Source organism: Planococcus citri, chromosome 1 (assembly GCF_950023065.1).
Source record: "Planococcus citri chromosome 1, ihPlaCitr1.1, whole genome shotgun sequence".
Classification (NCBI taxonomy): Eukaryota; Metazoa; Arthropoda; class Insecta; order Hemiptera; family Pseudococcidae; genus Planococcus; species Planococcus citri.
In genome coordinates this window covers 57,430,365-57,451,520 of record NC_088677.1, presented here as the reverse complement: position 1 = coordinate 57,451,520, position 21,156 = coordinate 57,430,365, and the positions used below count along the sequence as shown (strand labels likewise).

Here is a 21,156-nt window from a genome sequence, read left to right as displayed (position 1 = left end):
ACCTCGCATTTTTAATTTTTTTAAATATTAATATTTAATTCAATTCAATTTTGGAAGTTTGGAACTAAACCATAACCATTTTGAACTTTGAAGCAATGTTGCAGAGCGGAACCGAAGGATGGTGTAGTTACAACAGTTACAACAAGATCTTCACCATTTTTAGACGATTGAAATGTTGAAAAAAAAAACTCATTTTATAATAATGCAATGTATTTAATAAATTAATAAATCATGAGAAAAAAAAAACAGGATCACTGTACAAACGTAATAAATTACAAAAACTCGCTTAAAAATAAATGGAAATCATCGCGGTAAAAACTTCAAACCTGTGGTTGTATTTTTAAATGGTAATTAATTTGCCAGAGCAACACGGACAAGATGGATGATGCCCGCTGTCACTTCTCACCAAAGAAAAAAAGTCACCGTTCATATTTTCTTCGGTTTCGGGTTCATCACTGAGTAACAAATCATTTCTCAATTCCGGAGTTATATTTTCTTCAACTGAAAGAGTTGAATTTCATGAAAATAAATGGAACAGAATCAACATCAATAATACATCGAGCGTAATATACATAGTACATACCAAATTGTCTAACAGCTTCACTGTTGATATCTCCAACTGATAAAATGGAACGGAGAATATTCTGTAATTGGTGTTTTTCTCTGATCATTCTTTCCACTTTAATGTCAGTTTCTCGAGCTCTTTGTTGCAAAAGACTTCTTTGTTTTTGGTACAAGGCAACGTATTCCTCTAAAATATGATCGCAATGTAGGCGAATGATGATTTCAATCCGAGTAAATTATTTATCAACTTTACCTATCGTTTCAGTTTCACACTGCAGTTGTAAAACGAGATGCTCCAACTGTTGTTTCTCATCGGTTAAATCGGCCATTTTATTCAATACACATTTGAATTTATCTTGTAATTGCATCATTGCATCCAAATTAGCTGAAAAGTACAATAAATGAATAAATAAACATCATACTATGAAATACGACATTTCAATCAGATTTCATTACCAGTTCCGTAGGGATTTTGTTCCGTCGAATTCGCATTTTTATCGGTGTTAGTCTCAGCGTCGTTTTTCTGCATCAAAATCAAAAAGCGGTAAATAAATTCACTTCGTGTCTACGTTATAGTAATACACGTAAAAAAATTACTATTTACCTGATGTTCGACAGAATTGTTGGAGTTGGTTTTCTCATCAAGTTGGCGCGTTAATTCAGCATTTTTATTTTTTTCTTCCGTCAGTAAACCATTCAACAAATTTTTATCTTTATTCTGAAATTTTAAATTCATCAAATAAAATGAATTCACGTCAATGGTAAATTAATTGAAGAAGAAAGTCAAAATACCAGATCTTCTACGCAAGCATTCAATCTGACGAGCTCTTCTTTTAATTTACTATTTTGTGCGATAGCTTGTGAGGCAGCAACTTTATTACTTTCGACAACTGATTGTAACTCATGAGCATTCGTCGCATCAGTTCTGGAGTTTTCCAATTCATTTTCTAAAATACGAATTTTTTCGTGCAACGGAACATATTCTTCGAGCTGTTTGACAACAGGAAAGTACGAATAAATTAATTGAAATTATTTGATTTTCAGTATCGAAATACTGTCGAATACTTACTTGCGTGATGAGATATTCGCTTTGTTTCTGTTTTTCTTCCAACTGAGTTTTCAAGTTGGAAATTTCGTTCTCCAGCTCGGATATTTTCTTCTCATTTTCTATACTTTTTTCTGGTTTCTGTAGTAGTTTTTCCAAATTGCTAATATGTTCTGTTTGCGCGGTAAGCTTTTGCACCAAATTCTGATTCTCCGTTGATACCGTTTGAAGCTGAAGCGATTTCAAAATAATTGCTCGATCAGAAAATAATTTTAAAATATTTCAATAAACCCCAAATGTAAGATTTACCTCGAGAGACGCATTTTGCAATTCTCCTTTTAAATTTTCAATGTATTGACGATAATTCTCATCCGTGTGATCTTTTTCAAAAAGCAACGTTTTTAGCTGTTCTTGGGATTCGGCATACTTCGTTTTTAATACCTCAAATTCGTCGTTCATTGAATTCAAAGTTTTACCATCATCTTCCAAATTAATGCCCATCTGTAAAAACATTGAAATTAGTTCTCAAGCGCAAGCACGGACGGAGATTTATTCAAGAAATATCGTTCACTTGTTGAATTTTCAGCGATAACATATCTCTGCTGGATTGCACTTCTTCGTAACGTTTTTGTAAATTAGAATGCTTTTCTTTCTGTTGTTCCAAGTTTTGCTGGAGTTCATCGTTTTGCTCTTTTAATTCATTTACTTGTCGTCTAGGGAGAAAAAAATACGCGTAACAAAAGGAAATAAACTTTTAAAAATTAGATGAAAGTGTTCCACGCACTGAAATTCGACGTCTTTGGTTTCGGCTTGTTGTTTGAACTGCATTAGTTCATTAACAAGTTCATTCAAATGTATCCGAGCTCTTTCACTTTCTTCTAATTGGCTTTGCAATACATGAACAGAATCTGAAAATGGAGTATGAATTACATTGCAGTTCAAGTCATAATCTGGTTCAGTTAATGTTACATTACCTTTGTATGAATCAAGCTCTACAGTGCATCTCTGCAATTTTCGGTCTGATTCTTCTCTATCAGCCATAACAATATCCAAAGCATTACTTTGCATTTTAATTTTGATAACAGCGTTTTCAAGCTCTTGCTTTAAATTTTGAAGCTCTTCTTCGTTCATCTTAATCTTCTAGAAGTAAAAAAATATATTGTATATATATATATGATAGAAAAAATCCAAAATCATACGTATTTTTTGCGTCAACAAAAAAATAATACCGAAGACGTCATAGAACTATCCTCTTCATTTAATGAAATACAGGACGAGTTATTAGTGGTAATGTGAGTTATATTCGACTCTTCCAGAACCGAAGAAGTAGATGATTTATCTTTATCAAGATAGTAAAACTCATTTCCATTACTTTCGCGAGACTCTTCGGACGCAGATTTTTGCAAAGTGTCGAAGAAATAATTATTTTTGGAACCAAAAGAAAAATAATTAGTCAGTGGTGGTGGTGGTTGTTCGCTGGCGGTTTCTAATTTCAATGGTTCGGGTTTTTCCTCCTTCAGGGGCGTGCTTTCAAAGGAGGTAGTTTCCTGAAAAAATTAAAACAAACATTTTCAAAAAACTATTACATGCCTGTACTTATTCGATTGCGCAGATGTAATTTTACTTGTTTGTGATTGTTTCCATTTTGAAAAGCTTCTCCGTTGTTCTGTATCGGATGAACGGCATCATTACGTTCTTGATGCTCTTTACTCCTCTGTTGACTTTGAAATTCTTTCAACTAAAAAAGGACACGAGTCAATAAAAAAATTTCAATTCAAAATAAAACCAACGCATAAATTTACTCACTTTTTTCCTAGCCGCTGCCAACTTTTCGGCTTTAGACATATCCGCCATTTTACCAACTCACAATCGGCAGAAATTCGTCTGAAGTTGAATGAATTTTAATTAGTTTATCGAAATAGACGAACGTATGAAACGTTCATTATTGACATATTGGCCTACTTCGAGTAAAAATCTTGAAATCTAGAAAAATCATAATACTAATGATTGTAGGCTTCAACTTACGAGTAATAGAATCCGTAAAGTTCAAACTGGCAGATTAACTTGTTGAAAAGTTCCTTTAAACCACTTTTTTTCATCCATTTTTCATATTTAAACTTTAATTACAACCGCAATAACAAATTTATTATTAATTGAAAATTTTTACCTGACGAAAAATTGATGATGTTGGTATTCAGTGATAAGGCTGTACTGTGTCCAGACGATCAAGTTGTCAAGATTCTGAGTGATTTCTACTAGTGATTTCACTGATTTCCTGTTCAAGCAGGCTGCAACTTGCAAGCAATCCTGGCATCGCTCAAATATTCAGAATTGAGAATACTCTGTAGTCTTCCTGAACAGATCAACGAACATCATGAATAATAATGCAAAATGAAAATCGGGATCGGAATTCGGATGATCGGACGAATTTATCGAAGGTACACATGATTGTATGGATACACCCAGAGATGGAATCGATTATAATCGATGCTACATCGATGATTTTCTTCAAAATAATCGGAAATAATCGATTAATCGACGGCGATTAATCGGTCGATTAAATCGACGGCCAAACACAGCAAAACATGACGTCATGCGGAACGATCGGTACCTTGGCCCATTGCAACTTAACCATTGACCAATGAAAAAGCCTGAAATATTAGTACAATATAGGTAGCGCCAAGATTCGATTAATCGGCCGATTAATCGATGCTGTCCGATTATTTTAATCGGCCGATTATAATCGGCTATAATCGATTATAATCGGTAATCGTTCCATCTCTGGATACACCTTAAAAAATGATAAGAATTTCAATTCCACGTTGCTAAGTTGTGAAATCTGATTGGTTGAAGTCTGATCACTAAATTGACATTTTTTGAAATACTTGGTAATTACCTGTAATTACTGTCATTTTTCTGTATTCATCCATTATTTGCTCCATTTTTTGATTCTTCGTTCTCAAAAAGTATTCGAAATAACGCGAAATAACGTCACATTTTCTCCACAAAATTTTTGGCTCCACGATGAACCATTGAACAAAATGATAAAAACCCGCCATAAAAAATATGGAAAAAATTCAGAAAATTTTTTTCCATCAGTCGATCTGAAAATAGTTTAGAATTTACTGTAATCCCACACCACGTTTGTTCGATCGCGGTTCAATTTTCAAAATCAAATTTTTTGGTAGAATTTTGCAGCTCAAGTCGAAAATTCCTCAAAGTAACACCTGGCTGAAGTTATCCTCATCCTCATCCACAGCCACACGAAAATTCACACTATAGAGCATAGAGCAGTAGCGTGTGAAAACCTGGGTGCGTAATTACAGATTATTGTTTTTTTTTTTAGTTTTTTGTTGTCAATTTTGTATCACTAATCACGTTATATCTACCAGAGGTGTAACGATTATAATCGATGCTGCATCGATCATTTCGTCCCAAAATAATCGGACTAATCGGAGGATAATCGATTAATCGGCGATTATTCGGCCGAAAAAATTTGCTGTTCCATGATTGGTTGGAATTGAGTGACGTCAGTCATCGCCATAAATGTTTTCTGAACCATTATCTGAACAATTTTCATTTTCATTTTTTTACTCAAAAAGTAATTGTAATGAAAGGATTAAAGAGAAAATGGAAATATGAAACATCAAATAACAAATTAAAACCAAAAGGAAGACATAAAATCAAGATTTGGATTAATTTAAAAAAATTACCCAAAGGTCCGATTAATCGGCGATTAATCGATTACGGCCGATTATAAATAATCGGCGATTATTAATCGGAGATAATCGATTATAATCGTAATCGTTACACCTCTGCCATCTACCGCCAATTGTTCGTCCAGTTCCTAGTCTTTCCGCAAGTCGATGAGGAAACTTTTGTTTTGTATTACGATTCAATTTGCAAGAAAGAAATTCACTATGAAATTGATGCAAAAATCAGTAGTGAAATCTTTGCGTGAGTAATTTAGTAAAAAGTATTGTTTGAATTCGAGATAATTGTTTAAAATTCCAATAGTACTGTGCCATTGCTATTGTTTTACTGTACGGCTATTTGACTAGTTCTTGTGATGTGCTTGGTCTATCACTTGCCAGTACACCTTGTAGTCAGTAATTCTAAGCATAATGAATCTTTTCTTAGCCGCGAAACAGTATTTAAACAGATTTTATCCATTTTTTAATGTGCCCGATGAACCTGTGATTCACCGCAATCTTGCCAGTAAAAGGTAAACATTTTGAAACTATTCTTTGCGATTATATTCTTACTTTACTGCAATGTGTTTTGTAGAATTCACGATGAGAATGTAAATGAAGATGGATCTAACAAACGGAGAAAACTGTCGCCAAACTCCGACTCGGGCATTCAGAGTATGTATTACAGTCTGTTAGATGAAACCCCTTCTCGATTTGAGAATACTAATAGTATTTCCTGTTTTCAGGTATAGATCTCACTGATTCTGAGGAAATTTCCAGTACAGTAAGTTTATTCGTGCTATTTATCCCTTGTTTTGTTTAGAAACTACAGTACTATTTTTCATATTCAGACTTCTGAAGCTATGCCGAGACATAAAAGAGGAAAAAATAAATCAAATAAAGCCGCAGTGAGTCGCGAGTCATCTGAATATTTTTCGTATCATTTAATCAATGTATGTAACATTTTTTGTTTTGTGTCACAGAATATCGAAACGATAGAAATTCTCGATGACGATGATGTCGAACCGAAGAATGAAACTGGCTCGAACTCAAATGATGTGGAAAGTGAAGAAGACGTTTTACCAACAGAGAATGTTAAAAACAGTTTCCTCTCTTCACCGTCCGATGATATCGAAATAGTAATACATTTCAACGATAATAGAACCATAAAGAAAGTAAACGAATATTTGAATATGTGCTTTTACAGTCTAAGGTTTATAATACGCGTGGATCTGCCAATGCCAAAAGTTATTTGTCGCTTTCGAGCATTCAGCATTCCAATTCCCGTCTTCAACGCAACAAGTTGGAAAGTCGTACTTTAAGAGAGGTTTGTTAAACATTCGTAATATTTTTCACTCTGTGTGTAATATCCCATCTATATTTTCGTGTCTGAATTTCAGTTGAATAACCGATCGTCTGCTAGTAGTGGTCTTCCTTCGTTAACGTTCAAAAAAAGTTCAGCGTTGACGCGTCCAACTTCGCCACCAGCATTTAAAGATAAACTGATTAAAAGTCAAGTATGTAGTGTGATTGGGTTTTATATTCCTCTTTGCTTACCTACTCGTGTTAACATTCTTATTTTTCTAGTTGAGAAAAACTGCAGATAGAGGGACGTTCCTAAATTTGTTGAAGCAGTATGCGTGTTCGCCAGAAGCGAAAAATCAAAGGTAAAGTAAACTTCATGCATGAAGATTGTCAGTAGATGTACGTACTAATCTTGTTGGTTTTCTAGATTATCAGCACGTGCTTCATTGGTTTCCTCTACTAAAAAACCAACCAGTATTTTTGGTTCCGCTTCCGCACAATCAAGTCGTACTTTCAACACGTTCAATTCTAAACAATCCAATCTTTCTTTGGATTCTAAACAGTCGAATCAAGACGTAGACTTTACTCCTACTCGTGGTGATCCATTATTTCATAGTATGTGTTTGAGAAGTCGCCGGTCTTCAGGGTACACGTCATCGAGTACCGCCAATACATCGGCTGTTAACAAAACCGTGATAGATTGTGAGTACATCTTGAATTTCAATGCTACATACTAACCGCTGATTCGAATCGAAGCTGTAACTTCACAATCGTCGACGTTTTTCAGTAACTAGTGATGAAGATGATGAGTCTCAGCGACAAGAAATCGTTTCCAACGTCGTATCATCCGATTATATCAGAAATCTAAAAACGTCTTTTGTTGGAAAAGATAAGAATATCGCCGAAGGAGATTTTATTTCCAATATGTAAGGTTTCGTCAAATAATCGCCTAAAAAGTGTTCGTTATATAATTTTGCCAATTTTACAGTTTGATAAAATATGAAGCTTCTATGCAGTCTAAAGCCACACAAGTGAAAAAACTCCAGCAACAGATTCGCGAACGTCGAGATGATTTTAATAAAACCTTGGCAGAGATTTTGGAGCAACGGCTAACCTTGAAAGAACACGAAGTCGAAGAAGAGGAACCAAAACCAGCATTTGAATTAGCTCCAATTACTGACGTGATGAGGGTATTGTAATTATTTGGATTCTTGCACGACGCTTTTTCGAAATGATTAATGAACTTTTGTTCTTGTAGGATGCTATTTCTCAGATGATTGCGTCGAGAAAAGTACCACTTGTACAAATAAAAGACACTTCAGTCAAGGTACAAGATATTAGGACTTTGGAAAATTGCGGATGGTTGAACGACGAAGTACGTTTCACTGTAGTACACTTTTGTAACCTGATCCTACGTTATTCATATTTTCGTCTTGATTTCAGGTCATTAACGCTTATATGAATTTAATCAAAATGCGTGCTGAAAAGAAACCAGATAAATATCCTAAAGTCCATTGTTTCAACACCTTTTTGTACGAGCAGCTGCAAAAGAAAGGATATAGCTCGGTTAGAAGATGGACTAAAAAGGTGTGTATTGTTTCAAATTTATCTTATTCTTTGTTTATAAATCCCACGACATTTACGATACCTAGCGTGTTTTTTTTTGTTTTTACAAATTTCAGATCGACATTTTCGATTTTAATATGCTAATAATTCCTATTCATTTGGGTAATCATTGGTGCCTGATACAAATTAAAATCAAAGAAAAATGTATACAATATTTTGATAGTATGGGATCGCCGAATAATCATTGTTTGAAAGTAAGTAGTAATATTACACAAAATGATATGTTTATTATTGGTGCCGATTTAGCTAATATAACTTTTTGATTTTTCAGTCAATGCTGCAGTATTTGGTTGATGAGTATAAAGATAAAAAGAATGGAGATTTAGATGCCGGAGAATGGAAACTCATCAATATGACTCCTGTGAGTACAGTCATGCTTATATTACTGGATGTGAATTTTGTGTTGATTATTTCATTTTTATTACGTTACGTTTCGCAGAGTGAAATTCCTCAGCAAAGAAATATGTACGATTGCGGCGTATTCGCGTGTACCTTTGCCGAACATTTAACAAGACAAGCACCGTTCAATTTTACTCAAGATAATATGCCTTATTTTAGAGTTAAAATGATTTATGAGATTCTAACGGCGGAGTTATTACTGTAATTTTTATCGTTTCGTGATTCAGGTTTATTGTTGGTTCATGTTTTTCAATTTCACCTACATTAGGTCGTGCATGTTGTAAATTTAATTTTTTTGATTATCTAGTATTAATTGTTACGAAAGATCAATTTAATTTTGTATAATTTGAAGTGCTAAGAAAGAAAATAGCGTTTGTAAATTTATTTTATTTTTTGTAAATTTTAAACATCGTTTCAATACAGATTATTGTTACGAGGGGTATGATTGTGATTCTTACTACAACTCTGGAGCAGTTTGTTTCCAATAAAAATTTTAATTTATGAATAGAAGTTGATTGAATGCATTTTTTGTATCAATTGTGTCTGAACTGCGCAAAAATAAAGTACATGAAAATAGAAAATGTATTTCGAAAAAATGGAACATTGAACTACAAATCATTAACTTTCTTAATTGGTTTGGGAGGATATATAATACAGCTATCGTTAGTACAAAAAACAGTAATAAAGTTGTCTGAAACAACGTTGACTTGAGAAGGCGATGAGAAATTCAATGGCGAAGTTTCGAAATCACTGAAGTACAAAGAAAACCAGCTTTGATTTGAAAGTTGAGTCCTTCGTAGTCTGTGAAAAGAAAAAAATGAGCTTCAAATTGAAAACAAAACAAACATAAACTACAGTCCGTAAATTTACTTCAGGTTTCTCCATAAATTGAGCACTTGAGTCGAGCTGAAAAATCCGGTCCACTTGTGCGTTATGACGTTCGTTTTAGGTAGCGATTCTTTCGATTTAGATGGTCTAAAAAATCGAATGATTAAAATTTGAAACCAAAATGATTCAAAATTCAACAAATACTTGCCTATCTGCTTCAAGTAAATGGACGCCAAACCAATGCACAAAATCTTCTGGTTCTGTTAGCGAAGGACTAGGTACAGATTCTTCGAATTGTTGAGCAATTGTATGTTTTGGACTACATAACGAAACTTTATACGATTTTTTACTAAAATAAGATGCTATCGATGACGGACATATAGCAGCCTCTGTCAAAAACACGTTCAATTTTTAAAATAATACTCGTGGAAAGAGAACAATTTGTGGTGAAAAACTTTGATTTTACCATGTGGTTCCCAAATAACTATAACATCAAAACGTAGATCAGAATCAGTAAGACGTTTACGATAACGGTCGCATAATTTACCAGATGAAATTTCCTTCTTGTTCAAGTCCAAAGAAATCACTGAAAATTACAAATTCGAATAAGGAAATGGTGAAATTGAATTTTACGAAGATGGAAAGTCATTACCATAGTGATTATTATTCCATATTTTCGTACGTTTTCCTTCGATACCTAAACATGAAAAGGGTTCTTCTAAAAGTCTCAATACCAGAAGTCCACTTGGCGTAACAGCAAAACTATTGGTACTGTAAATATCATCTTCGACGCTCAATACGGATAGTTTACCTGAAAAATATGAGAATGTGATTAGTATGACTAATTGAAATAGATTTAAATCTTAATAGAAATTTCCAGGTACCTTTTTTAATGAAAGAATCAATGAAAACGGAATCATAAAATTCAGAAACCGGTACACTGGAGATGAGGTAGTATTCATTATCGGTTTCGAGGACTTTTATCAAATCATGTGGAACCTCCGTATCACCGGCAATCGTAAAAGCAACCTGAGAAAATTTATATATATTATAACAAATGAAAAATAATTTCAGACTATAGTATGGAATATTCGACTTACGCTGTGACTGAAGTGATTAGATTTTATTAAGTGGTCAACGTAATCGACTTTATACTCCTTAAATTCACTCGTATAAACGCTACTGCATGTTTCTTTAGTTTTAATCGACCAAACTTCAGGAGCCAACATCTTGTTTCATTTCACCGGAAACGGGTGAAACTTGTAGATCAGTTGATATCTATCTAATAACTCATCGGGAAATTAGCTTTTAGAATTAAATTTTAAAAAATATCCTCAAAAATAAAAATATAAACTCAAAGAATCTGGAGAGAATTTTTCAAAAAAATCAGAAGTTTTTTCAAGTGCGGCCAAGTGATAAGAGAAGCACGTGTTCCATGTTTACATTGAGAGACTGAAAATCAGTCAATCGATTTCGATCGATCGAAAGTTGTTGAATTATTGGCGATTAAAAAAATCGGATATTTATTTCATAGATTGAGGATGAACTGTCAATTTCTCATCATTTTGTAAAAGCTACTTCCTTTAGTAAATTCAGAAATGAAAACTTCAAAAATTTCGCCATTTCTTCAATTCATTTCAAACAATCGATATTGAAAAAGAATCGACTTTCGACTCGTGTTATCATTCCAAAACAACTCATTCGTTGAAGTTTTTCGTAAGAAAATGTGACTAGTTGAACGTTTGTACTTCTTTTTTTAATTATCTAAAAGCTTTTGTCAACTTCATAAGTTAATTCTTTACTGTATGTTTTCGTAATCATGAATTTCGTAAGTTGCGTCAAGTGGATAAAGCAAGGTGTCGCTAAACGAGAACCAGACAATGTCCATTTGACTGAAGAGGAACTTCGAGAAATCGTCGAGCAGAAAAGTGACGAAGAAGATGAATCTGGTAAACCCTCGAAACCAACTTCTTCAGACGACGAATACGACTTCAAGAATTACGACAATGAAGATGAACTGCGCGTGAGTATCAAAGGTATAGCAACTTTCGATGCAGATAAGAAAAAGAAGAAGAAGAAGAAGAAAAATGAGAAAGAGAAGAAACGAAAACGTGACGATTCCGATGACAGTGAAAAAGAAGATGAACTTATTAAAGAAGACGACAACTTGTTAATTGTAGGCCATGTTGATGACGACTACAACACACTAGACGTATATGTTTACAATGAAAACGATGGCGATATGTATATCCATCACGATATGGTACTAAAATCGCCAGCGTTATGTGTCGAATGGTTAAACATTCCCGGCGCTTCTGAAACCAGCAACGTTTGCGCTATCGGCAGCATGAAACCGATCGTTGAAATTTGGGATTTAGATATTATCAATTCAGTCGCACCTGTCTTCAGATTGGGACGTCGCAAAAAAAAGAACCCAGAAAAGAATTACGGTCATACCGACGCTGTATTAAGTCTTGCATGGAATACCGAATTGACTCATATTTTATGCAGTGGTGGCGTAGATAATAGAGTATTGATGTGGGATTTAGATGACGGAAAAGTCGCCACCGAAATCAACTCTTTCAGCGATAAAGTTCAAAATCTCGCTTGGAATCCACATAATGCTAATTTCTTATTGACTGGTTGCGCTGATGGTGTTCTACGTAATTACGATTGTCGCGTATATGACGAATTTAAAGAGATTAATTTGGATTCGCCGATCGAATCGATGTTTTGGGATGTAACGAATGAGCATAGATGTTTCATCGGCACCGAGGATGGTCAAATTCGTCATTTAGATTGGCGCAAGAAAAAGAAACCCATTCACCAATTTCAAGCTCATAGTAAAGAAGTTACCGGCCTATGTGTGGATCCTAATCATCCGGACGTGTTAGTGAGTATTTCCACCGACGAATGTATGAAATTATGGGATACTTCGAATGAATACAATATGATAACCATGAAGGATTTAAAGTTGGGAGGTCTTCATTGTATTGATCTGAATCCAGATTTTCCATACTTAGCGGCTGTCGGAGGTATGTCAGAAAAACGTGGTAAAACAGTTCTCAAAGTTGTTAGTTTAGAAGAATCAACTAAACCAGAAAATGTTTCTAACGATGAATTTTCCGAATGAATTATTTTTATTTCGTATTCGTTTTATTCATCATTTTATAAACGTTTGTTGACAATTATACATTATTTATCAAATAAATACAAAATTTATGTACAAAAAAAAGTTTTGATGTAATTATTTCTTGGGGTTTCGCTTCGCTTCATTAGGATTTCTTCGCATCCAATACTTGAATACTGGCTTTCCTTTGTTGAAACCAAGTTGAGCAGATTTCGAATATACATCTCTAGTTGCGAAAGGTGAAATACCTGAAACATAATTTATTACAATCGAATTCTATGCACCTTTAAGCAGTAATTTTCAGAAAGTAATTCTTCAAGACGCCCACCTGCGATATAATCAGGTTCAAGTGCATCAGTTTTCGTTCTAGCGAGTCTGGAAGGTTTCTGATGTGGTCTTCTAGCATCTTCAACTAATCTAGGATTCACAGCGTGTTTACCTCCTTGAGGCATTGGTAATGAAAACTGTGCGAAAAAAAAATGATATTATAGTAACTTGAGAGTTCAACAGAATAAGAAATCAATGCAACAATACGAACTCGTTTTCCTTTAGCATTAATGGGTTTTTTGAAATTAATGTTTATACATTTATTGCCTTTTTCGTCAAGGAATACTGATACTCTTTTGAGTGTTTTCAAACCACATTTCGGGCAAAATACTTTCCTCATATTGGTGGTGAGTTTGAAACACGCGTAACATCGTAAAACGTAAGAACGTAGTTGAGTTATGATTCTACCGTCCAAAGCTACCACTTTCAAGCCCAGCTGCATCAATACGTTCTGAAAAGTGAGGAAAATATCATCAATACCTACAATGATACTCAATTTTATGTATTTTAAAATTACACGACTTACTTGTACAGCGAAATCAGTGCTCATACAGCCAACAATGACTTCTTTATCAGAGTAATTTCCGCCATGAACAGTTCGTTTTAAATTAGAAATGTTACTCGGAGTGACCCAATTGGTATCATCATCGCCGTCGTCGTCGTCGTCGTCGTCATCATCATCATCTTCTTCTTCTTCTTCCTCTTCTTCTTCATCATAATCATCATGATCTTCGCCTTCCTCCTCTTCTAACAGTTCTTGGCTATCGGACGCATTGTCACTTCCTACATCTTCAAAATGATCATCGGATACTTCCTCCTCTGCACTTTCGTATTCATCGTCACTCGCAGCTTCTTTTTTTTCGTGATCAATCACCTCATCGTTTTCCAGTCTATTTTTCAACTTGACATCTGAAAGCTAATTCAGCAGTGTTAAGTATACGAACACGTAATGAAAATTAATAGTCTGAACATTGCTTACTTTAACTGGTAGAGACAATCCATTAACTTTTGGATCAATTGGTTTGACTATTTTGGAAGCATTAATATCGAAACGTTTCATAATCGGCGACTTTCGTAGATGATCACGACCAACATTTTCCAATTCTAATTGATACGTCAGTGCTATCAACTTTATATCGGTACTCGACAGGGAACTGTAATCACCGGTTTTCTTTGCAAAGTCGGACACTAAAAAAATATATAAATTCAGGAATACATCATCGTGAAACACATTTCTATTATATGTAGAAGCAGAGAAAAACACTTACCGAAACTGATGTGTTCTTGGAAAACATCTTTGATTTGCAGATCATAAGTAAGAGAAGCAAGATGACGCAGCTGTCTTTTGTTACGAATTTCTTCCACTACATCGGAAATTGTAAGAACATTTTCTCCAACTTCCTGAAATGAGACAAGATCCTTTTCGAATTAGCAAGAACTCTCGACTAGCAAGAGAGACGAAGAGGAATAACTTACATGCAAAGGAGCATTTTGAATGAATGGTGTTGTATCCACTACAAGGTATTTGGCTTTTTTATTTTGCATGATCGCAAATTGAGGAAATACGACCAAGAAAAATCACCGCAACGAAGTACTTTTTCTAGTTTTTCATGACTGAAAATTCGGCAGAGATAATGGGAATTTGTCAGATAAGAAAAAGTCACATGTCAACTACTATGACCGAATACCTTACCGTCGCAGAAAACTGACGTCATCGGTCATTGAAGAACATGCTTTGCAACTTCGAGTTGTAGAAGGTCGATTGAAAGCTTCTGCTGAAGTTTTTTTTCATTTTTTTTACGCGATTTGATCTTTCATTTTTGAAATTTGATGAGACGGTTTGAATTTCGATTTCGAAACTTTGAAATAGTGCAAAAACGTTGTCGATGATTTGGTTATGATTATGAATGAACTTCAGTGTTAGTTATAGTTATAGTTATACTAAAAGTAAGCAGTTCAACAATCCAATATTTCAAACAGTAAATCCAAATCGTAATCCAACTTCGAAGTAGGTATAGCAAGCAAATTATAATCGAAGTTGAATGAAACTTCGCTGGATGAAGAATGATTTCATTGATTTGAGAACGTGTTTTGAATCCAAAGTGACCATGGCAATTTCTCCGCCAAACAATGGTACATCAATCATCAATTCAGTGTCAAGTAGGTATTGCGAGATCATGATCATTGTAATTATTTATTGCAGGTTGCAGGTAATTCAAGAGCTGTGGGTACAGTGTACCTATGTAATATGCGAGACGATTGTGAGAATCTTCACTCTTCAGCAACCGGAGCATAAATAATGAAGACCATTAACTATTAAGAGGAGAAAAATGTCCGTTCAGACGTATTTCAGTTCAGAGGAATCTGCAACCTATATAGTCAAAGCCCTGCCCCTATCCTATAAGTAGAGGCCTACAGCAAACGAAGACAAAGAGTCGGAATTTTCTTTGCCGAGAAAAGAAACCTAGTATGTATGCATTGTCTAACTACTCTTAGCACTTACGATTAGCTCAATAGTCAAGTGACCTCACTGCATAAAATCTTTGTCATGATTGAAATTTGTACGCAATAGGTAATGAATTTATGACTTACGTAAAAAGAAAATTAATATTATGCTGTCCAAACTCCAAATTCATTGAATGAATTTTGAAGTGATTATATTATATCAAACTCATACTTAGGTTTAGAATTTAGATTAGTGAGTGATGAACTTGATGAATTTGCGTGGATTTCAGACGAATGTGAAATATCAAAATATTAAAGCAATCCATCTTGAAAAGAAAATCAACGGAATTGAGCCAGGGATGCGGAGCGGAATGAATTTTGTTCCGGGTTCAGGGTTCAGCTCCGACATAAAAAATAATTCTGTTCCGGTTTCCTGTGTCGTTCCGCTCCGATTAAAAATATCGTTCCGTTCCGGTTTAGCGTTCCGTTCCGCTCCGATCTTTCTTTTTTGTTTTAGAGAAGGTTGCATTCAAAGTACATCAGAATTTTCATGTTCTGAGCAAAAATTGAAGTTGAAAATGTTGAAATACCCGAAATTTTAAAAAAATGGTTGAATTAGGCGCGTTTTAATGAAATTTAAAGTCCACCTCACTGCTCACATGAGAAATTTGAATTTTGATCGCTGAAAATTGCAGCTTTGTTCCAAAAGTACATTGTATAAATGGTCTTTTTCATGTCATTTACCATGTCTTTTTACAATTTTCTAGTTTATTGAGGTAAAATTTCAGCAAAAACACCTTTTGTTCACACTATAATCTTGAAAATCGTTCATTAAAGGTCAAAAAATTTTGTTAGGTCGGAGCTTTAAAAACCCAAATTTTTATTCCGGTTCGGTTCCGGTTTCGCTCCTGCATATTTTTTGAAAGTTGCTCCAGGTTCCGTTCCGCTCCGCCAAAATTCTCCCAAAAGTTAGGGGTTTAGCGTTCCGGTTCGTTCCGGTTCAGTTCCGCTCCGCATCCCTGAATTGAGCTGCACAATAATTGATTATCTGGCTGTCTTCCCTATCGCGGGCCCGCGGGGAAATCAAATCTTTTTGCCTGATTACGATCTGTAGCCTTAATGAGTGCGATTCTGTATCTTTGTGAGTATTATATAATTATTATTTACTTATTACGGCGATTATTCGATTTGAAAATTTATTTCTATGTTTGATCAAGCATTACTATTCATTTTATGGTTAAGAAGATATTGGACTGACGGAGGTCGAAGAGACGGCTGAGAAAGGTTGAGAGTAGCGGTCTAGCGGAGTATCGATTAGCGAGTATGGATCGGATCATTGCATTGCGATGGATGATCTCAATTTTTCAAATCAATCGTCAATTGAAAGTTGAAAATGAAATGATCTCATTGAATTGAACCAATATTGAACACATTTTCTCACTTTTGCAGTAATTGGCAATTTGCATTTTGCAGTTTTCAACTTTTTAGTTTTTTATTTTTTTTTCCAATTTTTCCGATCATTTTTCTTCTTTTCTTTTCCTTGCCTTCTTGGTTCAACAATTTCAATATTTCATAATATGATCAATTATTTATTTTATTAGTAAATTAACCAATTTCGGCAATTTCTTGTATGAGTTCAAATTGAGTTGTTGTGATTTTACATTTGATGATTTGAGCATTTGACTGATGACTGATTTGAGAAAAGCAAAAAACAGCAACAGCAGCTGACTGCTGAATGATTGTCATTTCATTTTCAAATTTAAATTTTAAATTTTATTTTTCATTTTCTGATTTTCGTAGTGTTTTTATATTTTTTTTTTGGTTAAATTTTTTTAGAAAAATTTTGAAAATAATTTTTTTTGTTCGCATAAAGATACCGCTGTAGCGCTGGTTGCCAACAGTGACGTGAGCGACGGAGCACCTTGTTTTCGTTGAGCTTGAACCTAACCTTGGAGGCTTGTCATGTCAAAATTATTTTCATCCGTTCTCCGTTGTGAAAAAAAAGTTAAAAGTTTTGCGATGAAGCACGATGTCCGCTGGATCACGTTAAAAGTTTGAGAAGTACAGTGATTTTAGAATTGAGATAAACATGATTAAATGGTTAGTATCACTAAACATTTATGCAGTTATTAATTGTTTCAGAAAATGAATATTACTGTTAGTTTACAAACATTTAAGTACAGTGTTTTTGGAAAACACATTCGGTATTCGTTGTGCGCTATCAATAGCAAATATTTGAAAAATGTATTAATCAACCAACACCGCCAATGCAACGATTCGGCCGTAGTACGTAAACCTATACACAGTTCGGTATTTCAAGCAATTTCTAAACGTGTTTTTATCACTCATCGTAACACCATATCCGCATATCGTTCCGCTCACTACAAATCAGTTTTTGATATCGATACGAATGTGAAAACCGACGTTCTGTTGTATCGAAATAATTCGTGGTACTTTAGTATATTGGGATATCTGGCCGCTCTGCAATTATCAGTGTGGGTATATTTCGCGTACAATTACATCAGATACGCTCGATTAATTCCTGAAAGTGAAAACGAAGTATATATTTTCAATTTAATACCTTTGCACGATACGAAATGGATGTACGGTATACCGTTTACGTTTGTATGCACAGGTAATTATCCAATCTTATAAATTAATATTATCACGGGCGTTATTCATTATCAGCGGCTCGAAAACGGATGCGCTTTTTCTCTCCCCAACATTATCCGCTCTGCAAACGATAATATTTCCAAGTCGATTACTGTTGCTGTAACAAAAATAGACCGTCAGTACGCCGACGTCAGTGATTTCTTCACCCCTTGTAGGTTTCTTGTCATCGTTCTTCTATTATTATCATCGTATAATTAAAGCAATATTACAGCGGCCGGGTAGGTGTCCGCTCGAAAAAAAAAATTATATTTTTTCCAACTGCCAAATACTTATGAAAAAGCTCGCCCATATTCCAGTTTCATTTCTCTTATCATTTCTCATCATTCTAGTCGCGAACAAAACCTAAAGAAACCTAAACTCGCAGGTTTAGGGTTATTCCATTCACGTACTTGTTATATTTGTAATTATAATGTACTCTACTACGGTAAATTTGTGTTTGTAAAATTCGAAAATCGTGCTAGTTTAGATACCTGTTTCAGTGTGTTTTTTTTTCGTTCCATCAATATGATGCTTAGCGGTGTTGATTTTATGATTTTAATATTCCAAGAACCGGTTCCTTTACTTTTTCTTAGGTAGGTATTCTCCATCTTTGAGTGTATTTTTGTAATATTCTTTTTTTATTTCTTTTTTTGCTGTCTCTCTCTTTTTTGAACTTGTTTTTTGCGTGATATCGTAACGTTATCGGTGTAATGAGTAGTTCTTTATATCGTGTGATTGATTAATGAAGCGTTCACTTCGTATCGTGGAAAACATGACACGTTATGAAAACTTTACCCCATTCGTAATATATCTAATATAGGTACTGTATTTTTTTAAGTTTACTACCAGAAAACCTATATATAGTGCAATAATTCCTAATTCGATACGTGTGTAAATCTACGCGTTCTCGTGGTTTCGACCTGTTCGCGAGATTGGCCTAATTTTCCCATTAAGGTGAAGGACTATTTCGTGTGCTGAAGAAGGTTGCAAACGTTGCGAATTTTTTTTTCGCTCTGTTAGCTCGCGATGAAGTATTTTTTTCGTATTTTTTTTTCCTGCCTAACTCGAAACGAAGTTACCTCAAAAGACCACGAAAGTACGAAACTTGTTAAGTAAAGTAAATATCTCGCAGCTAAAGAAACTGCCTTCGAGTTGATTTGAAATGCTAAAAAGTTTAATCATGTTATCCCTTTTAATGAGTATTCATAAAGAGACGTAAACATCGAAACGTTTCCTTCTCTCTTTCACCTCATCTTATCTGCTTTACATTTTGCCAAGAACACAAAACTTCCAATAACCAAACATTTCTTATCGAGCTCTATTCATATTGGTTATCTGTGCACGTTTTTCCGACGGTTGTGCGATGATGTCGGTCGGAATTTTAATTCGCGAGTGGCTTATTTTCCTTCTTCTGTAAGTGGATGCGAATGAGAAAAGCGAGCAGGCTTTTGTGAACTTATACTGTAATAAAATAGCGAGTGAGATTCTAATGGGGCTTTATGCGGATTCGCAATTCTCGATGCCTTTTTGCTAGTTGGCTAATTAGATACAGTTACGAGTTTTCGAAATATTTTTTTTTTACCTGAAGTTTTCCCTTTGTTCGATGGTAATTTTTGCAAAATGTTTTTGCGTAGGGATTTATTTTTATTTATGAATTTTTATTGTTTTGTTCTTGGTAAAGGCCTATTTCAAACTTGAATGTTTTAGAAATGTCATTTTAACTCAGTTTGGTGGTGATTGTGGTGTGTAGTTGTGTACCTACTAGGGTGTACCTTATTTTGAAAAGTTCGAATTTTGTAGCTCCCCCCCAAACATGACCTCGAGTGAGAAAATAATTCCCTATTTTTTACTTTTCCCTTATCTGTAAAAAAAGTGATGCCGGTAGCCCCCTAAGTGGGGGAAAAAATCCAAAAAAAGTTATATTCATGAAAATTCCTTTTTTTCTGCGCCAGAATGTTTTTAAATAATCCCCTTTTTGAGAAAAAAAATTTGCCCGGCCCTTCAAACCATATTGGGCCCCTAGTAAGGGGCTCCTCAAAGTTGAAAAAATCACAAAAAATGATAATAAATCAAACTTATGGAAAATTTGATGAAAATATCTCATTTCTACATTAGAATTATTCTACATAACCCCCTTTTCAAGAAAAAGCCATTGTTGGACCCCCCCAATGATTTTGGCTCTCTTGCTTGAAGCCCCTCAAATTTGGGAAAAATAAAAAAATATTAAAAATTGATGTCTGTAGGAATTTTTTGAAATTTTTTTATTTATGTGCAGAATCTTTCAGAATATAAGCCCTTTTTCAAGAAAAACCTTCCCCCCTCCCGGTCTCCCAAATCATGCTGGTTACCTATAAAGCCCCTCAAAGTTGAAAAAAAATCCACAAAAAAATGAAAAATTCATATCTATACAAATTTTTTGATGATGTTTCGTTTCTGAGCAGAGTACCTACTTTTAGATAACCACTTTTTCAAGAAAAGCACCCTTTTGTCCTCCAAATTATGGTGGTCCATTTTTATGAGACCCCCAAAATTGAAGAATATTGGGAAAGATGAAAATTGATGTCTAAAGGTACTCGTAATTAGGTGAACATTTCTCATCTCTGTGCAGAATGCTTTTAGATAATTCTTTTTTCCAAAATTCAGAAATTTGTCATTTTTCTACAAGTTTTTAAAAGTCTGACATAGGTAGTGCTTTTCTGATGAAGATCGGCCAAATCCAAGGATTAAAATATGGAAGAAAAAAATGTAATAATATTCATATTTTTTTATTTTCTGGGGGAGGAGACAAGTTCCACCTTTTCATCATGTAGACAGGTCATGAAATATTTAATAGTATTTTCTAATGAGAATGGACCAAATCCAAGGATTATGATGTAAAAAAAAAATGTGAAAATTTCAATTTTTCTGATTTCTTTTATATTTTAAGGGCGTGCTCCCTAGCACGAATCATTTTTACTAATGTAATTAGAGAAATTTTTCTTGTGAAGCCTGACAACAATTTAGGGCGTCATTAAATATTTTTTCACTAGTATGTAGGCATAAATATGAGCTCTCCACTCTAATCCACTGGTTAGTCTTGGGTGGAGATAGAGGGCTAAAATTGCTATATAGGTTGATTTTACGTGAGTAGGGACTTTACTGAG

At 34.4% G+C, this 21,156-nt stretch overlaps 7 protein-coding genes across 12 annotated transcripts in view; 4 read left to right on the top strand and 3 right to left on the bottom strand.

The window, feature by feature from the left end:
• Nucleotides 1–192: 192 nt before the first annotated feature.
• On the bottom strand, nucleotides 193–4,049 carry LOC135833019 (golgin subfamily A member 2-like). 4 transcript variants are annotated; one of them, XM_065346615.1, is made up of 15 exons: nucleotides 3,777–4,049; nucleotides 3,416–3,592; nucleotides 3,234–3,347; nucleotides 2,839–3,156; nucleotides 2,584–2,749; nucleotides 2,394–2,517; nucleotides 2,181–2,322; nucleotides 1,919–2,110; nucleotides 1,634–1,840; nucleotides 1,357–1,554; nucleotides 1,169–1,282; nucleotides 1,021–1,087; nucleotides 818–949; nucleotides 584–751; nucleotides 193–501 (listed from the first exon to the last, which is right to left on the bottom strand). In XM_065346615.1, exons 2-15 carry the CDS (start codon nucleotides 3,461–3,463, stop codon nucleotides 341–343), a joined length of 2,151 nt encoding a protein of 716 aa, XP_065202687.1. In that variant the 5' UTR covers nucleotides 3,464–3,592; nucleotides 3,777–4,049; the 3' UTR covers nucleotides 193–340. The 4 variants fall into 4 exon arrangements, with proteins under 4 accessions (XP_065202687.1, XP_065202688.1, XP_065202685.1 ...); XM_065346616.1 differs by having other exon boundaries at nucleotides 3,416–3,493; XM_065346613.1 differs by lacking the exon at nucleotides 3,777–4,049 and adding an exon at nucleotides 3,635–3,770 and having other exon boundaries at nucleotides 3,416–3,493.
• A 1,400-nt stretch (nucleotides 4,050–5,449) lies between these two features.
• Nucleotides 5,450–9,141, top strand: LOC135833009 (sentrin-specific protease-like). The gene is made up of 16 exons (XM_065346598.1): nucleotides 5,450–5,834; nucleotides 5,897–5,976; nucleotides 6,048–6,085; nucleotides 6,153–6,209; nucleotides 6,285–6,440; nucleotides 6,509–6,628; nucleotides 6,702–6,818; nucleotides 6,889–6,968; nucleotides 7,034–7,308; nucleotides 7,394–7,532; nucleotides 7,595–7,796; nucleotides 7,865–7,981; nucleotides 8,050–8,193; nucleotides 8,289–8,426; nucleotides 8,504–8,593; nucleotides 8,672–9,141. Exons 1-16 carry the CDS (start codon nucleotides 5,734–5,736, stop codon nucleotides 8,834–8,836), a joined length of 2,019 nt encoding a protein of 672 aa, XP_065202670.1. The 5' UTR covers nucleotides 5,450–5,733; the 3' UTR covers nucleotides 8,837–9,141.
• Nucleotides 9,142–9,195: 54 nt separating this feature from the next.
• LOC135833014 (uncharacterized) lies at nucleotides 9,196–10,855 on the bottom strand. Its single transcript, XM_065346608.1, has 7 exons — nucleotides 10,560–10,855; nucleotides 10,344–10,488; nucleotides 10,112–10,270; nucleotides 9,926–10,045; nucleotides 9,668–9,848; nucleotides 9,502–9,606; nucleotides 9,196–9,432 (listed from the first exon to the last, which is right to left on the bottom strand). Exons 1-7 carry the CDS (start codon nucleotides 10,686–10,688, stop codon nucleotides 9,240–9,242), a joined length of 1,032 nt encoding a protein of 343 aa, XP_065202680.1. The 5' UTR covers nucleotides 10,689–10,855; the 3' UTR covers nucleotides 9,196–9,239.
• Nucleotides 10,856–11,126: 271 nt separating this feature from the next.
• On the top strand, nucleotides 11,127–12,694 carry nclb (no child left behind). Its single transcript, XM_065346605.1, has one exon. The coding sequence runs from the start codon at nucleotides 11,279–11,281 to the stop codon at nucleotides 12,590–12,592; it is 1,314 nt and encodes a 437-aa protein (XP_065202677.1). The 5' UTR covers nucleotides 11,127–11,278; the 3' UTR covers nucleotides 12,593–12,694.
• On the bottom strand, nucleotides 12,594–14,603 carry LOC135833013 (RNA-binding protein NOB1-like). Its single transcript, XM_065346607.1, has 7 exons — nucleotides 14,393–14,603; nucleotides 14,185–14,317; nucleotides 13,896–14,104; nucleotides 13,443–13,832; nucleotides 13,128–13,367; nucleotides 12,918–13,053; nucleotides 12,594–12,837 (listed from the first exon to the last, which is right to left on the bottom strand). The coding sequence occupies exons 1-7, from the start codon at nucleotides 14,459–14,461 to the stop codon at nucleotides 12,707–12,709; spliced, it is 1,308 nt and encodes a 435-aa protein (XP_065202679.1). The 5' UTR covers nucleotides 14,462–14,603; the 3' UTR covers nucleotides 12,594–12,706.
• A 2,687-nt stretch (nucleotides 14,604–17,290) lies between these two features.
• LOC135833015 (transmembrane protein 223) overlaps nucleotides 17,291–21,156 on the top strand; it is a 41,068-nt gene continuing 37,202 nt past the window's right edge. The window contains exons 1-2 of the mRNA XM_065346609.1: nucleotides 17,291–17,422; nucleotides 17,504–17,996. Of these exons, the coding sequence (XP_065202681.1) occupies nucleotides 17,507–17,996 (490 nt within the window). The 5' untranslated portion in view covers nucleotides 17,291–17,422; nucleotides 17,504–17,506. The remainder of the gene's footprint in view (nucleotides 17,423–17,503; nucleotides 17,997–21,156) is intronic.
• Nucleotides 17,328–21,156, top strand: part of LOC135833010 (protein phosphatase 3 catalytic subunit alpha-like) — a 33,791-nt gene continuing 29,962 nt past the window's right edge. The window contains exon 1 of one of the 3 annotated variants that reach the window (XM_065346599.1): nucleotides 17,328–17,461. The gene's annotated coding sequence lies outside the window, so the exon portion shown is untranslated. Of the gene's footprint in view, nucleotides 17,462–18,304; nucleotides 18,607–19,334; nucleotides 19,427–21,156 lie in introns of those variants that run through there. The other 2 variants (XM_065346601.1, XM_065346604.1) reach the window with 2 other exon arrangements.